The following is an 18,598-nucleotide window of genomic DNA, read 5'->3' on the forward strand; positions in this document are numbered from 1 at the left end:
GCGGGAAAGTGAAGGCCTGCGCTGCACGCGCGTCGCGGACTGGGCACATTTACAATCTGAAAATCACTGAAGGGTCCGTGCTGAGCCCGCGACACGGGGCCAGCACGGATGGGCTCAACCTGTCCGAATTTAATTAGGATTTTGTCTATTCTTGAGTCATTAAATTCCTAGACTATAAATACGTATTTTAAGGGTTGAGAACGGTATGCGGAGATACTTTGAGACAATTGTAAGCAGTCATTAACCCTTCCTTCCCCGTTTTTACTTTTATCTTCATAAACCCTAAGCTAATCATGAATTCTTTTGTCTGTGATTGAATCATGAGTAGCTAATCTCTTAATTCTAGGGTTGTGGCATAAGACTTGAAAGTTGGTTGGATGACAATTATTCTCTATTGATTTTTCATATTTTGGGTTGCTTATTTATTCTTGATCTTAATTGTTTGATTATCTGGCCAATAGTTAGACACTATCTGTGGCGTGTGAATTGAACTAGGGATAGGGAATTTGCATGCGTAATAAGAATAAATAGGGCTTGTTCGATATAATCGTTTCGCTAATGAGGATAGAAATATACCCTTTAGCCTTGCTTAGTTGAATACGGAGGAGTAAATGTGTTCTTGTTACCTCTAACGACCATAGGGATATAGGCATTATAGTAGCATCTACAGGCTTGTGAGCAACTCGAAAGATACTCATAAAGTTATAATTAACCCGTCAACTAGTAACTCAGGAAATAAGATAGGTGGAATTGTCTAAAGATCAACTGGATTGTCGAAAGTCATAACCCTAGAACTCTCTCATCTAATAAACCTTACAATCTTTGTCGAAATATTCTCAGTCACAAAAATACCCATCACAAATTGTTTACTTTTCAGTTTTAGTTTAGTACAACAAACACCTTGATTTTCACTTTCTTGAATAGTTTCATTCGAATTTGAATTAGTTTAACAGCAGAATCTAAGTCTCTGTGGGATCAATATCTGGATTTAACAGTCTATATTACTTGTACGATCGCATACACTTGCATGTGCGTTTGGGAGCAACACTTTTACTCACGAAATTTTATCACTTTGCCAAGTGAAATTCATGTTGATTTGTAAAATCTGCTTCATATCACAACTCCATGGTTCGGATTATCTCTACTTCCACTTGAAAATACCTATGCGTTTTCAGCATCACTTGCTTTTTCTCGTAATCTTGCATTATATCTAAAATGCTCAAAATTAGAATATTCAGCCTATCTTTCGTTAAAAAACTAAAACCCATTGAAGCAGACACCTCCAATTCTCGATAATTTAGAAAATGGCTAAAAGAAGAAACATTTATTTCATCCATAATTAGTCGCTCTGTTGAACACATAGGCTGGGAAAATCGAACCTGTAAAAACAATATTTAAAACGTGAAACATTGCATTGTATTGCATCCAATGCTTTTGAAGGTGTGCTGGTACTCGTCAAAAGGTTTTTTAAGTACTTTAAAAGAAACTCGAATAGCATGCACACATGTTAACTTTGATAATATGTCCAACCAATTGAAAATACAAGGAGGAAAACATTGCGCAGCCCAGACATACGGTCCAAAACAAACTAAGTTTAATACACTGCCTTTATATGTTCAACCAATTGCAAATATAACAAAGAAAACAACATGCAACCCAGACATACGGTCCAAAACAAACAGAAGTTTAAAACACTGCCTTGATATACTACAAGACCTAAAGATACCTAAGCAACAAAAATATGAAATTCCTTAAAATGATCCATTAAACCATTCCAAAAAACTGATATTAACTCTGAGGTGATGCTTTCGCAACCCCACCACTAGGAGGAACAGACTGCGATGCCGGAGCTGCTTCAGAAGCATATGCTGGAGGCTGGGCGTAACCACCGTAGGCACTGTTGTACGGTGGTGGCTGCTGGGCATAACTAGGTGGAGCCCCATAACCTTGGGCACCATAACCTGGCTGAGCTGGTGGAGCACCATATGCAGAAGCGGGAGGTCGCTGAGTGCTAGGATCAGCCTGAGCATAACCTGATTGAGCAGCTGGCTGTGGATACCCAGGCTGAGCTGGGGGAGGCTGGGCGTAACCAGCTTGTGCGCTAGGAGACTGCTGTGGTTGACCATAACCTGGCTGACTAGGAGGCTTTTGAGCCTGAGGGGCCCCATAACCAGCAGCATAACTGCCAGCTGGCGGCGTACCATACCCACCTTGAGAAGTAGGGAGCACCCCATATCCTGCAGCAGAGCCTTGAGATGGGTAACTAGGATTAGGACTGGGCTGCTGGCCAGAATGATATCCTTGTTGGCCCGTAACTGATGACTGAACTGGTGGAGGTGCTTGACTGCCATCACTTTGTGTACCATAGGACGAATTCTGGCCCTCTGATGTTGGGTTTGCAGCACTCCCATAGCCAGCGGCTGAGCTATAACCTTGTTGCTGCTCATAACCAGAACCCTGGTAACCACCAGATTGAGCAGCAGGTGCATGATATCCCCCATAGCCTTCCTGGGAATAAGCTTGTCCTTGGCTGTAACCCGTGGCAGATTGCTGGTTGTAACCATAGGCACTAGTATCAGTCGAAGCGGCTGGACCTCCAGCAGTTTGCTGCTGCTGTTGTGGGGCCTGTTGGTTGTAGTAATCATAGCCACCTGCCTGAGATTGTTGATTTTGAGCAGTACCCTGATCCCAGCCAGAGGCATATCCAGCAGACGCAGCTTGAGGAGGATATCCAGAGTAAGGTGGCTGCGACGCATTATATTGGGGGGCTGAACCTGGGTATGCGCCAGGCTGAACATATCCATAACCAGGTTGTTGCATTGGGGCACCAGGAGGAGCCCAGCTTGTAGGAGGTCGGGCCTGATAACCTTGTTGCTGGTATCCTCCGGTCATCCCTTGATTTCTGCGATTCTGCACAAGAATTGATATCTAAATTAACCAAGAATATGATTAATCCAAGTACAATAAAATAATTCACATTACCAAGGCAGAGTGAGCCACACCCGGGTAGCATAAACATAGCAGATAAAACAGTAGCAAAAACCAGCAACATATAACAACTGATATCAGGTACGCGTCAAGATAGATGTAAGACTTACTGGTTGGTAGGTACAAACTCCTGGCAGATGCCCGTGCTCACCCTATGTGAAGTGAAGGATACCAAAGCAAAGAGCAAAAAATATACACATTCTATATGTAGGCAAAATAACTCTTAAGATGGCACAATCAGATGGACCAAGGAAGCACTACTAGCCCAGGCGACTTGCCAATAGTAAAGATGACGTAGTAGTCGGTTCATTTTGTCATCAGCAGAGTAATCAAATTTTTATATGTATACAAATTAATATACCCAGTGAATTTTAATAACAGTCTACAATAACATGCATATTAGACAAGCCAAACTTCAATATCAAGAATAAATATGATGTGTTCACAAAGCAGCAACAGCAGCACATCTTGCGGTTCCAATACGAACCCTCAGCTTTGAATTGGGTTCACACATAACCAGGAAGGTGGAAATCGGTGGTACCCGAAAACAAAGAAAACCACAAGGAGTGACAATTGATGTCATTAGCAACACTACCAGAAAACAGACTCCTACATGCCACATCGTACTTGAAGGGCAACACACCTAGCAGTACCGCTAGCAATCAAGAGGTGAACACACAGCTGATTTTCTCAGGGGAACTTTGATCTTTATAGCCATAACACTAAAAGGCCTATGGATAAAGCAAAAAATTCAGATACTAGCGGCAGTGATGAAATTTCTTCAAAATATAACCAAATAAAGCACCAGAAACTCCAAAGGCACAATAAAGTTGTCCTCTGGTTGAATTCCGCCATCACCAGTAGATATATAACACAAAACACCATTCCTTGAAACACTTATATGTGATGAATTCATATAATACCCAAGCTTGACAGCCAAAAGATATAATGATAATCTCAAAAAAAAAAACTTAGTTTACTCCCTTGCGCCCTAACAGAAGCAGACTCTCATTTACTCTCAGAATATGACATTAGTTATCAATAATCAGGTTGGAGACCATACCAGAACAATGCTGAGGGAACACCAACACTAAATGGTTCCATGTTGGTGTCACCATTGTCCAATACCATACTAAGCCTACAAATTTTCCAATAATAATATCAGTGATCATATACAAAATTAACCAGCACAGTTATATGTTGTCTCCTGATATTAACTAAGAGCTCAAACCACGAGTTATTGCACATCTCAGATTATATTATATCCTCAATATTAGGGAAATTTTTAGACAGACTTAGTTACCTTCAACGAAAAGACTTCTCCAAAACCTGCGCCTCACAAAAAATCAAAACATCTAAAGTCCAATGTAATATAGATCAATAGACATTGAGGCATGACTAAACATTTTGATAAGCCATCTTAAACCTGGCATTGCCTTCGGGTAGGAAAAACATCTCTTGCTCCAGCAACTTCCAACTAATAAAAAGAAACCGATGGGAGAAAATGTAGGCATAGGTAGGTGCCCTGTCACACTACAGATATATTCTTTGGATAACAAACTATTCATCCATAATGTATGGAGCTATATTTCAGAGTGGAACAACATACTCTAAACGACCTATCGCAACTAGAAAGCATATGTTGAATAGGAATAAGAGTACTTCCTTCCAAAAAATGAAGCACAGCAAGTGCGAATCTCCTTCATCCAGGGATCATTGGAATCGAACTACAATTCCCATTAACTGAAGCTGTAGACCAAAGAGGGGACTGGCAAAATGATATCTGCAAACACTACGATTTCCAGCGAGGCAAGGAAGGATATATAGGCAATTGACAACAATATGCATACATGAAACTTCTAGATATATAATTTTTTTATCAGGTAAACTTTTAGATATAGATTATGACCATCTTGATAAAATTGGATATATTATTACTAAATTGGTCATTCATGATGCTCTAGCAACAGAAGCAAACAGTAATTTTGATGTGTTGGGAAATTCCACCACTGCTGAAAAAATTATTGCCTCTTCAAGATGCTAAGAGAGGAAATTTAGAGCATTCAGCATCAAAAGAACTACAAAAGAAGCTCTTACGGAATAAAGAGATGGAGTACAGTCTTCCACAACAATGCAACATACACATACACAGTAACAAACTACAAATCCACATCAGCAAATAATATACACATATAAACACTTCTAAAATTTGAAGGCTGCCCATTGTTTCTCACAATAATAAGCAGGAAAGAATAAAAACTGATGAGTTAATCCAATTACCCATACCTCACTAATCACTTCATACACCAGCTGCTTTGCAGCCTCAATCTGTTCACTTGACCCATCAATTTGTACGGTCCTCTCTTGTGATGTATCACCTGGAGGCAAGTGCAAGGGGATCACCTGTGACAAGATAGGAAATATAAGAAAGATGAATTAAAATCTCCAGGAATAATTGCTTTTCAATGCAAATTATTTGGGAAAAAAGATAGTTTGAAGTTACCTGAATACGTGCTCCAGTTCTTGCTTGCATATTTTTTATGGTTTCACCTCCTTTACCAATAACAAGACCAACCTAAAACACACATCAATAGACATGAGACAAATACTATAAAAGCAGACCGCAAGACAAACAAACTACAGCACTAAACCTCACTGACCTTGTTATTAGGGACTTTCATCGAAAATTGTTCTCCTCCGGATTGCTGTCCAGGCAATCTCCGAGAAACTAGACCAGAACCACCTGAATCGGCCTGTTTCAAACACATATCGTACAAGTAATAAACTGAAAACAGAAGAACTAATGGTTGAAAGGATGAGCATGGATATGATTCAACAAAAGAATTACTGGAGTTGACACTCTATTAGGTATTGTAAGGAAAAGAGCAGTACCTCAGAAAGAACCTCAGTAATTAACTGCTCAGCCTTAGCTATTTGGTCTGGAGTACCCATGAGTTCAACTGCTCTATTTGGAGAATTAGGATCAGCATCCATGTCTCTAGTAACCTGAATCTTGGCTCCAGACTGGAGTTGAAGATACTTGATGGTCTCCCCACCTTTGCCAATAATCACACCAACTCTGCCATTTGGTATTTCAATCTTCTTGCTTTGCCCCGGATAACCAAATGAACTTGTCATCGGAGGAGTAACAATGGGCTTGTCTGCATTCAAGAAAACACAAAACATCTAACAACTCTACAAGATACTATAATAGTCATGAAACGCTATCATAGTGAAAATATACGCTACAACCAGGGGGTGAAAAACTTGCCAATCAAATCAGTGGTAGCCAATGTTAATCAAATCATACTCTGTATGTACACTAAAACCAAGAGGTGAAAGCTAAAACCCTAATACTTCGACAAGCAATCGCAACCAATCACATCAGTCGTTAGCAAATATAAACATTATTTAGGGCATAAGACAATCCTACAACAGGCAGTACAGGGTATAAGGATATATGTGAAAACTGAACTCAGTTTCTCCTTTTAGTGCAGTATATTCTCTCACGGAAACCAAATGAAAAAAAAATTCAGTAAGAAAATACACTTTCTATGAAACATCCTAAGAGAGCACACAAACCACGAGAGCACACATGTAAAAACTCTACAAGATCTTATAATAGACCAGACATGCTATTATAGTGAAAATATACACTAAACCAGGAAGTGAAAGCTACAATCCTACTGATCACATCAATGGTAGCCAATTATAAACGCCAATTTGGTACAGATATATGCTAGTAGTACAAAAAACAGCACAGTAATTTCAGTAACAAAAAACATAATTTCATAATTTCCTGAAAAAAACCACAAGTCAACTAGGCAAACACATAATCAATAGCAGCAAAATTGACACAAAAAAAAAACCTTGCGTTCATAGGAAAGCACAACATCTAACAACTCTACAAGATTCTGTGAAAATAAAACCTAAACCCTAATACCTTGTCAACTAATCACATCAGTGGTAGCCAATTATAAACTCTAATCTGGTAGACATATGATAATAGTACAATAAGCAGTAAAGTAATTTCAGTAATAAAAACACCTTTTCCTGAAAATTTTCGACAAATAAACTAGACAAACACAAAATCAATAGCAGCAAAATTGACAAAAATACCTCTACGTTCACCGTTATTATGAACTCTAGGTTTCTTAGTTTCAGCACTATTCAATAATAGTACAATGATAATATGCAGTGGTAATTAACAGTTTTGACCCCTGCTCAATTTAAGGTAATTAACTGTTATAAACACTAAAATGGTATAGACATAAGATAATAGTACAACAAGCAGCAAAGTAATTTCAATAATAAAAAACATCTACAGCACATAAACTAGGCCAACACATAATCAATAGCAACAAAATCAACAAAAAGACCCTTATGTTCATAAGAATCAAATCCACCAGCACCAGCACCGTTATTATCAATCAATCCTAGGTTTCTAAGCTTCAGCACTATTCAATTTCTCCTTTTGGTGCAGTATATTCCTTTAACAAGAAACAATTTCGGTAAGAAAATACATTTTTGTATGAAAACAACTCTTTCATGTCAAAAACATCCTAAGAGGGCAATTTTAACCCTCGTAACTGAATGGAACAGAATTTCAGTAAGAACATACATTTTTTTACGAAAACATCTTTCTATAATATCAAAACATACTAATAGGTCACACAAACTACACAAACACAAAATCAACAACAGCAAAAACACTGGAAAGCTCATAACCTTACGTTCATAGGAATCGAATCAACCAGTCAACTCTTAGTTTCTTAGCTCCATCACTAATCAAGTGAAAATATACACTAAACCAGGAAGTGAAAGCTAAAACCCTACTACTTTATCAACTAATCACATCACTGGTAGCCAATTATAAACACTAATTTGGAACGGACATATGACAATAGTTAAATCAAGCGCGGCACGTAAACTAGGCAAACACAAAATCAATAGCATCAAAATTGACAAAATAACCCTTACGTTCATAAGAATCAAATCCACCAGCACCAGAACTGCTATTATGAACTCTAGGTTTATTAGCTTCAGCACTATTCAACAACCTAGCCGCTATCTCTTGCGCTTTCTACTCTTTATGGCTCAATTTTGCACTTAAAACTAACAGAACTCTTATTAATTTTATTTATTATTATAATAATTTTAAAATAATTTCTTTAAATTTTTCTCAAATTTGTCTTCTGCTCAGTTAAAAAAACACAGGTTTTCATGAAAAAAAAATCCTAACAGGGCACAAAAAACTCCACAAACACAACATGAAACATCCAAACAGAGCACACAAACTTCACAAACACAAAATGAAACATCCAAACAGGGCACAACAACTCCAAAAACACAAAATCAACAACATCAAAACACCAGAAAGCTCAAAACCCAACAGAACCGTTATTATCAACCCTAGGTTTCTTAGCTTCAGCACTATTCAAAACGAAACATCCAAACAGGCTCAATTTTGCACTTAAAACTAACAGAACTCTTATTTATTTTGATTATTACTATATTTTAAAAAAAAAAAAAATCTCAAATTTGTGTTCTGCTCAGTAAAAAAACACAGTTTTTCATGAAAACAACCAAACAGGGCACAAAAACTACGCAAACACAACAACAACAACCACCACATAAATTTGATAATCCTTACGTTCGTTTGAATCAAATCCACCAGCACCAGCACCGTTATTATCAACCCTAGGTTTCTTAGCTTCAGCACTATTCCAAAACGAAACATCCAAACAGGCTCAATTTTGCACTTAAAACTAACACAACTCTTATTTATTTTGATTATTACTATATTTTAAAAAAAAAATCTCAAATTTGTCTTCTGCTCAGTAAAAAAACACAGTTTTTCATGAAAACATCCAAACAGGGCACAAAAACTACGCAAACACAACAACAACAACAACCACGTAAAGTTGATAATCCTTACGTTCGTATGAATCAAATCCACCAGCACCAGAACCGTTATTATCAACTCTAGGTTTCTTAGCTTCAGCACTATTCAACAACCTAGCAGCAATCTCTTGCGCTTTCTGTTTAGCCAACTGAAAATCATCCATGGGCGGCGGAACATTATTATACGTAGCAGCAGCAACATCAGGAGGTGGAGATAACGAAGAGATCGGTGCTGAAAATCCAGTAGGTCTACGTGGTACTGGTGACGGCGTCGTTTGATCAACTTCGTACTTCCTCTTGTTGTTAGCAGCTTCGTATTGTGCTTCTTCCGCCATTGTTGAAAGGTTTCAGATTTAGGGGAAAAAAGGAGAGAGAGAGGCGATAGGGTTTGGGAAACCCTAATTGGAGAAGTAGAGAAGTAGAGAGAGATGGGGAATTGGGGGTCAACAGCGGTATTTATAGGAATTGACCCATGGATACTAGATATTTTGTTTTTTTTTTTTTTTTTTTTGCCCTTTTTTAATTTCCGAAATTCTAAGTAGGCGTTTGGCGATAAGAATTATTCACTTTTCAGCCTTTGGCCATAAGAATTTCGAATATAACTTCAAGTTGTATTCTGGAATTCCAAAAACTCAAAAAAAATATTTTTTAAAATTTTTCACTTTTCTACTTTTTTACAATTTCATTTCACCAAAAACTACAATTTCAAAAACTATGGCCAAACACAACTCCAACTCTAAAATTTCCAAAAAAGTGAATTTTTTTTTTTTGTTTCTATGGACAAACGGGGCCTAAAACCACCCGTAAAGCTCATTTGGAGGAAAGCGCTTTCTATTACGATTTTTTCATGCTCAGAGCTTGAACGGAAAGCTTGGATTAAGGAAGTAGCAGTTCCTTCGGCGGCACCACGTTCGTTGGTGGTGTTAAATGTTTCTATAATAAGACTCAATTTTAAAGATATACAACATTTTAAAGATATACTACACTTTGTATGATTTAGAATTAAACATTTACATTGAGAAAATGACAATCATACACTGATATTTAGAGTGCCGGAGATAGAGGCGGCGGCAGTCATAAACTGGAGAATTCTTATCCGTTTGTCGTCTCTTTCGCTACCGCTTCGTGGGAGCCAACGTTAGGGAATTTGTCGCGTTCAGAACAATCTTGTGTCGTAAGAAAAGGTATTATCTAAATCATATTTTCTTGTACTATAAAAATCCTACACAAATATAACGATACACTGTTGTTTTTAAAATCAAAACACATAATCTATATTACGAAAATTCTATCCATATATATGGTGTGTTTGTAATGGCGGAAAATATTTTGAACCATATTTTATTGGCTAAGTTATTTTTTATAGAAAAATGAGTTTGGAAAATGATAGTCAGCGGCATAGAAGTAGGAAAAACAAGTTCTATAAATGGTGTCGATTATTGTGTGCCACCAGTGCGACGCACAGGTGCCACACGAGCATAGGCGTGCGATGGGGGTGTGAAGCACAGGTGCCACACGACTCCCTTTTTTCTGGTTTCCGAAATTCCAAATCACCTCGTACTTTTGTTTCTGACGACAGGTAAATTAGGTAAATATTTCTTTAATAAAACTCAATTAAAGATATGGAGTAATTTATATATTTTAAAATTAAACATTTACTTTAAGAAAGTAGCAACCATACACCGATATTCAAAGCGTTAGAGATAGAAGCGGCGACAACCATAAAGTGAATAATTTTTTATCCTTTTATTGTCTCTTTCGCTACCGCTCTATGGGATCAACGTTAGAAAATTTGTCACGTTCAGAACAATCTTGTGTCGTAAGGAAAGGTATTATCCAAATCGTATTTTCTTATACTATAAAATCCTATACGAATATAAGGATTCTGTTAAATATCCACATCTGATTTTAAATCAAACACACAGTCTATATCACGGAAATCATATATATCCATGTATATGGTGTGTCTGATATGGCACAAAATATTTTCAACTATATTAATTAATTAAATTATTATTTATAGGAAAACAAGTTTTATGAGAATCAGGAAGATTACAATCTTCGTTAGGGTAGTAGATTTTTTTTTTTATCTTCACTTTTCTTTCTGAAATTTTTTAAGCGCCTCATATATGGTGTGTCTGATATGGCACAAAATATTTTCAACTATATTAATTAATTAAATTATTATTTATAGGAAACAAGTTCTATGAGAATCAGGAAGATTACAATCTTCGTTAGGGTAGTAGATTTTTTTTTTTTTTTATCTTCACTTTTCTTTCTGAAATTTTTTAAGCACCTCGTATTTTTGTTTTTATTTTGCGACGGGTGAATTACATTAAAAATTCCAGTAATAAGACTCATTGCCTGTTTGGTCAAGCTTTTGGGAGGCCAAAAGTGTTTATTTTTTTAAAAAAGTGAGATGTTTAGCCAAGCTTTTGAGCGAAAATAAATGTTTCTGGAGAGTAGCATAAGCTGTTTTTCATAAGCTAAAACAAAAGTAATTTTTTCCCAAAAGCACTTTTGAGAAAATACACTTAGAAACACTTTTAAAAGCTTGATAAAGCATTAATTACTGCTCAAAAGTGCTTTTCAAAAAAACACTTTTCAAAAAAAGCTGATTTAATAAGCTTGGCCAGATATGCTATCAATTATAGATATACTTAGTATATAATAAAATCAAACGTTTAATAAATCCTATATTATAGAGATCTTATGCAGATATAATGATTCAGTTGAATACGTCAGGGCTCACCTTTAACGATGACAGCTCTCACTAGTTAATTACTGTCGTAGCCACACACACACAAAAAAAAAACGTGAAGGTTCTCAATCAGTAAATCTTAAGTGATTAAGACACAAAGGGAAAAGAAGCAAATTGAAGATCTCAATTGACTAAGGGAGTACCAAAAGATGTCTGAAACTAACAACAATTACGCAGCACAGGCAAGGAAGGAAAAATCGAATATCTCAAAAGATTTGAGAAGAAATGAAGGAATCAAATATTGCACAACTCACGTAAAGGAAAGAAGATTTGCAGTCCATCAAGAATCAAACCCTAGAAAAACAGCAGCAGAGCATGCACATATGAAAAGAATAGTCGATTCAGTACCAAATGAAAAAAAGAAGATCATAGAAGATCTCATACCCATATTCAATGGTGCGAGATTCTCAAAGCAGACAACAACAGTAACAAGAACAAATCATTAAAGCTTCGCCCTTATTCTTGAAAAGGATCAATTAATTAAGGATTCTTACCTTGAAATTTCTTTACAAATAAGAAATTGAAGATTTAGTTACGATTAAAAATCAACTTTCTATCTTCATCCATAGATCCGTTAATCATATTTATTCAATTGGATTTCTAAATTTTCGTAAGGTCCTCTTGGAATTCCTTCTATAGCATGTTGAATAATGTTTATGGATTTGGTCATTTCACCGATTCGTACTGAATAATGAGCTAATGAATTCTCTTCTCATTGATCAAAACATTTGAGTTGCTATCTCTGTTCAAATTAGTCAAGCCCTAGTCCTCTCATCGGCTAGTCCTCCCGCATATAAATATTCAAGTCTAACCAACAAACAAAGTCTCTTTCTTACTCTTGTTCAAATCACTATATTTCACACTAATAGATTTACTTTATTCACATAAAAGAAGAGAGGGCGAGATCATACTTGGAAAGGCCTTGTATAAATCATAGAAAGATAATTGAATATTGAAGTGGTAATTAGAGATTACACAGAAGTTGTGGTGATCAAGGTCGCAAAAAGCTAAAAGAGAAACACTATTGTAATCTGAATGGACTGGACTAAGATCCGCGTTGGATCTCAACGAGTATTAAACATTGTGTGTCATTTACATTATTGCAATTTACTTACTGTTTCTATAGCCTGCGTATTTTTGTTTCATTTCCTCGACTACCTACCTATCTAGTCGACTTAAGTGAGAAAATTGAAAAGGAGTAGAATTCACCCCCCCCCCCCCCCCCTGCACGATTTATATTACAAAAATCATACACATATATATGGTGTGTCTGATATGACAGAAAATATTTTCAACTATATTTAATTGGCTAAATTATTTTTTGTAGGAAAATAAGTTCTCTAAGAATCAAAAAAACGATAGTCATCATGACAGGAGTAGGAAAACAAGTAGGAGTAGGAAAACAAGTTATATAAATGACATTGATTATCTTCCCCCAACCTTAGACGACACTTATTTTTGGAACAGAGGAGTAATTCTCATGTTATTACGATAAGGACCTTAACCCATTTATAGCCCAATTATCCACTTTGACCTAATACGAAATACAACCCTACAGACTTGCCTCTCCACAACCCAATTAGTCAATTACCCATTTCCCAAAGGGGAATTGACATCTTGATACAAGTACTACATAATATTAGGAAATATTTAACCCAAAATGTTTAGCATATCCAAAGCCTTAAAAAATTGGCACTAAGTAGCCAATTAAGAAAAGAAGGGGCTTAATTATAGGGATGCAAATATTCTTTAACTCTTTTTAAACATGTATACCTAAAGACCTAAAGAATAGTAACCACTTTCAATTCTCCTAAATAAGGAGAGTTGCTCCTGCCACTATATTAAATCCCTTTATTCTCTAATCTATATGTAATCAAATTTGTTGGGATATACATGTGTACACTATCATATGTATACAAATCCGAAGGTGTATATTATATGTCTATGCAAACCTGACTAAAATAAAAATAAAAAATCAACTGCATTCAACAATCTTGCAGATGTATACACAACCAATCTTTAAGAAAACCAATATATGTATACATTAGGTGTGTACAATTCATTCAACAAACCAACAAGTGTATAAAATATATGTATACAAATAACAATAGATGTATACAAAACCAAGTTGAAAATAAAAAACAACATGTGTATACATTAAGTGTATACATCTCAATCAACAAACCAACATGTGAATACAATAGATGTATCCAAAATAAAGCTGCAATAAAATACACATATACATTTAAAAAATCAATTACCTTCTAAAAACAACAAACCCAACTATAAATAACCCTCTAATGGAAAATATTAAAACATATTACTGTTCTAATGGAGTTCTAGTGGAGAGAATTAGGGGAAGAAGTTAGAGGGAGTCTAGGAGAGAGAACGGAAGTACCGTATACAAAACTAAAACTTCTAGGAGCGATAAGGTACAAAATCCCAATTTTTACTCAGGACTTTATGGGTCATATCTGCCAAAGTTTTTGACCCAAAACGTGGAAAAGGGCCATTTTGTGTAACATTCTTAAAACTTGGCTACCATGTGCCAATTTTATGTACCATACACTGTGCCAAATTCCCTTTCCCAAATCCAGTCATAAATAACAAATTAAAAGTCCAAAAATAGCTACGGTCTGAGATTCAATGATGCTTTCACATGTTTGTTGCATCAATTAGTCTTTTTTGTGTGGGTTAAAGATTGAAACTATTAGCTCACAAATGATGCTCAAGTTTCTAAAAAACTAGTGAAAGTGGCCGAGCTTCGCGCGGTGATAAAAGTATCATCAAACTTGTATCTTTATAAATTACATGTGTTCTATAGTAAAAAGTAAAAATACACAAAAGTTTGTATTGTCTCGTATCTAAGAGACATCAATTTATGATGCTGGAGGTAGCCTCTTTGACCAACTATATTGTTAGTATATTCTTTAGTCATAACTATCAGTATGTTTTAAAATAAATGTTTTCTCAAGGTTTATTGTTCTTTTTCAGATATTTAACCCTCATTTGTCGAATTATAATGTGTAATATCAAGCAAAAAACTTTCCTAATCATATGATACACCTATAGGGAAGTAATATGTATTTGTTATGATCTTTAAAAGACACGTGCATCTAAAATTGCTTGTTAAACTTGATCCTACGACAAAATATCATAGCCAAGTAACTCTACCGTCATTATATGCTAAACTTGTTTAAGTCAAATCATAGCGAACCACTAACATTGACCTAAGTTAGCAGGGAGTAGAAACATATAACAATATTTAACTTGTATAGATACAATAGTTGGAATTATTAATCTATGGTTAGGTGACAGTCTTCTTCGCGATAAAAAATAATGAATAAAAAACATGTAAATTAAGACACACACACAAATAGAAAGATATTCAGAAAATAAAAATACCACAAATAGATTAGTAATGATCTCATAATCAAGCAGCACATCCAAAAAAATTATGTGCTCCCTATGCTTGGTTTTTCTCCTTTCCCCAATTCTTTATTATTGAGTCTTGAGTATTTTTGTGGATGCAATGGGTGATGACCCAACAACTACAAGTTATATATAGCCCTCCATAATTCATTTCTTTCCAACTTCATAACCCCTCAATGAGTTTATTACAATTGAAAGTGCATGTGCCGTTTTATTCTCCCAGGGTCGCCACATTAGGCATTTGGAATAATGCTCCAAATAAATCTAATTAATGGGGTAGTTACTTTTGTAACGTCTTGAATAATGGGAGGGAGGAATAACTAAAATATTGAATATGAATGAGTGGAGTAGTAAATATTGAGACATTCAAATATAGACATTAAAGAATAAGAATGAATAGAGGAGTAGTAACTGACACATTTATATTTGTACAATAATAAATAATAAAAGTGAAGGAAAAAATGTCAAAAAAATGAGAAAAAAGATTAAATATGATTCTTGGCCAAAAAGAGGTGCCACATCACTTCTCTAATTCCTAGCTTTATATTATATATAGATTAATGACCTATTATAATTCCAGAACAAAAGGATATACAAAGCAAAACCATGCTAATAAATGATGGATGTTGATACTTGTATTAGTATATGCTGAAATCATATTTGATTCATGACGCATATGTACACCTTAAAAATGATACTTACTTGGGAATAATTAAAGAATGAGTAATATGTTATGAGTATGTTTGTCCATTAAGTTACTTAGCCACCAAGAGTACATGATCCATTGGCTGTTATCTTAAATGACTTAGCCATTAAGCATATAGTCTTCCTTATAAATAGTGGTCATATGTAGAATTGAAAGAGGAGGAATACAATCTTATCTCCCTCTATATATTTCTTCCGTGTATTTACTTTATAGTTTTTATTTTATAACACGTTATCAGCACGAGACTCTGTTATCTCGAGCAAATACTTTAAAAGCCTCGAAGGTATTGACTTTCTTTTTCCCTTTACTAATGGAAAATCTTACTAAACGTGAATTTGTAGCCTTAGATATATCCGGCAGCTATATGTCTTGGATTCTTGATACCGAGATTCACCTTAATGCGATGGGTCTGGCAGACACCATCAAAGATAAAAATGAGGCATCAAACCAAGACCGTGCCAAGGCAATGATATTCCTCCGCCATCATCTTGATGAGAATTTGAAAATGGAATATCTCACGGTTAAAGATCCTCTTACGCTGTGGAATGATCTGAGAGATAGATATGATCACCTGAGATAGTCATACTTCGACAAACACGTTTTGATTGGCTCCATTTAAGGCTACAAGATTTTAAATCTGTTAAGGCATATAATTCTGCCATGTTTAAAATTATTTCTCAGTTGAAATTATGTGGTGAAAATATCACTGATCATGATATACTGGAGAAAACATTCTCCACTTTTCCTGCCTCGAGTATGCTCCTGCAGCAGCAATACTGAGAGATGAAGTTCAAGAAATATTGTGAACTCATTGCACATCTTTTAGTTGCTGAACAACATAATGAATTATTAATGAAAAATCATGAAAGCCGACCCATTGGTACTGCCCCATTCCCTGAAGTGAATAAGGCAAATTTTCGCCATTCTAGGCGTGGAAGAGGTCGTGGCCCCAGTCGTGGTCATGGTCGTGGTCAAGGAAGGAATTTTAATCATGATTCTCATCTTGCACCAAATAATACCCTTCACCACTAGCAGTGTAAAAGGAAGGATGAAAAGCATGAAGCTGTGCAAAAGAAAAATTCAGAAAATAAATGCTTCCGATGTGGAGGAAAGGGGCACTGGTCACGTACCTGTCGTACGCCAAAGCACCTAGTTGAGTTGTATTAAGCCTCCCTCAAAAAGGCTGAAAAGAATGCCGAAGCAAATTTCATTTATGAAGATAATGTTGAACTCATGCATCTAGATGTGGCAGATTTCTTTGAACAACCTGAAGGGAAAATAGAACATCTAATCGGTGATGGATCTGTAATAACTTAGATATTTCATACATGTCGTTTGTATTAGCTAATGTGGTTATGTTTCCATAGTTATGTAAATGGAGTGTGTGTAATGCTTTGTTTAATAGTAATATATGTAATAAAGCGTATGTAATGCTTTGTCTAATCATAATATCTACTTCGATGTTTACTTTGTCTATTCTTTCGTTTTGAAGAATAAATGGAAAATCCTCAAATATTATTTGGATCAATGACCAATCATGAAGATATTTGTGTGATTGATAGTGGGACAACGCATGCCATATTCAAAGATGAGAAATACTTTTCTCACTTGCTTAAGAAAAGGGGAAATGTTAGTACAATTTCTGGAAATTCGAAATTAATTGAAGGCTCCGGAAGAGCTACTATATTTCTACCTAAGGGGACGAAACTTGTTATAGAAGATGCATTATTCTCTTCTAGATCCCCAAGAAACTTGTTGAGTTTCAAAGATATCCGCCGTAATGGGTATCACGTCGAGACATTAAATGAAACAAATGATGAATATCTTATTATTACAAAGAATGTCTCCGGCCAGAAATATGTTTTGGAGAAATTACCAACTTTGTCTTCTGGCCTGTACTATGCAGAAATTAGTACAATTGAAGTGCACTCAATCGTAAACCAGAAGTTTAACGATTCAGGAACTTTTGTGTTTTGGCATGATCGAATGGGCCATCCTGGATCAATAATGATGAGAAAAATTATTGAAAATTCAAATGGGCATCCACTTAAGAACCTGGAGATTCTTGAAAGCAGTGAATTTTCATGTGTCGCTTGTCATCAGGGCAAATTGATAACCAGGCCATCACCAATGAAAGTTGACGTTGAATCCCCTGCTTTTCTAGAGCGTATACATGGGGATATATGTGGACCTATTCACCCATCTTGTGGGTCATTCAGATATTTTATGGTTCTAATATATGCGTCTTCGAGGTGGTCTCATGTATGCCTCATATCGTCTCGCAACCTGGCGTTTGCGAAATTATTAGCACAAATAATACGCTTAAGGGCACAAGTTCCCAGATTATCCTATTAAGGCTATACGTCTTGATAATGCTGGAGAATTTACATCCCAAGCTTTTGATGATTATTGTTTATCAGTTAGGATAAAGGTTGAACATCCTGTAGCTCATGTTCATACCCAAAATGGCCTTGCCGAGTCATTTATTAAGCGTTTGCAATTGATAGCAAGACCATTACTTATGAAAACATGGTTTCCTACTACCGTTTAGGGTCATGCTATCTTACATACAGCATCCCTTATTCGCCTCAGACCAACTCATTATAATAAATACTCCCCGTCACAATTAGTATTTGGTCATGAACCAAATATTGCTCATCTCCGAATATTTGGTTGTGCTGTGTATGTGCCAGTAGCACCACCACAACGCACTAAGATGGGCCCCCAAAGAAGGTTAGGAATATATGTTGGGTTTGAATCACTCTCTATTATTCACTACCTTGAACCATTAACGGGAGATTTATTCA

General features: G+C 35.8%; 1 protein-coding gene across 1 annotated transcript; it reads right to left on the reverse strand.

Annotated features, from left to right (window-relative positions):
• Positions 1-1,556: 1,556 nt before the first annotated feature.
• On the reverse strand, positions 1,557-9,326 carry LOC132604229 (uncharacterized). Its single transcript, XM_060317641.1, has 6 exons — positions 8,927-9,326; positions 5,881-6,149; positions 5,649-5,741; positions 5,492-5,563; positions 5,275-5,391; positions 1,557-2,910 (listed from the first exon to the last, which is right to left on the reverse strand). Exons 1-6 carry the CDS (start codon positions 9,225-9,227, stop codon positions 1,789-1,791), a joined length of 1,974 nt encoding a protein of 657 aa, XP_060173624.1. The 5' UTR covers positions 9,228-9,326; the 3' UTR covers positions 1,557-1,788.
• Positions 9,327-18,598: the final 9,272 nt, after the last annotated feature.

This window comes from Lycium barbarum, chromosome 7, assembly GCF_019175385.1.
Source record: "Lycium barbarum isolate Lr01 chromosome 7, ASM1917538v2, whole genome shotgun sequence".
Taxonomy (NCBI): Eukaryota; Viridiplantae; Streptophyta; class Magnoliopsida; order Solanales; family Solanaceae; genus Lycium; species Lycium barbarum.

Bases quoted from the DNA above. Each gene is read 5' to 3' on its own strand.
- LOC132604229 (XM_060317641.1), bottom strand. From the start codon at position 9,227: ATGGCGGAAGAAGCACAATACGAAGCTGCTAACAACAAGAGGAAGTAC. The intron at 6,150-8,926 runs GTAAGGATTATC...TCTTGAATGCAG, and splicing joins TGGATTTGATTCATACGAAC to ACAAGCCCATTGTTACTCCT. The intron at 5,564-5,648 runs GTCAGTGAGGTT...TGTGTGTTTTAG, and splicing joins TGAAAGTCCCTAATAACAAG to GTTGGTCTTGTTATTGGTAA.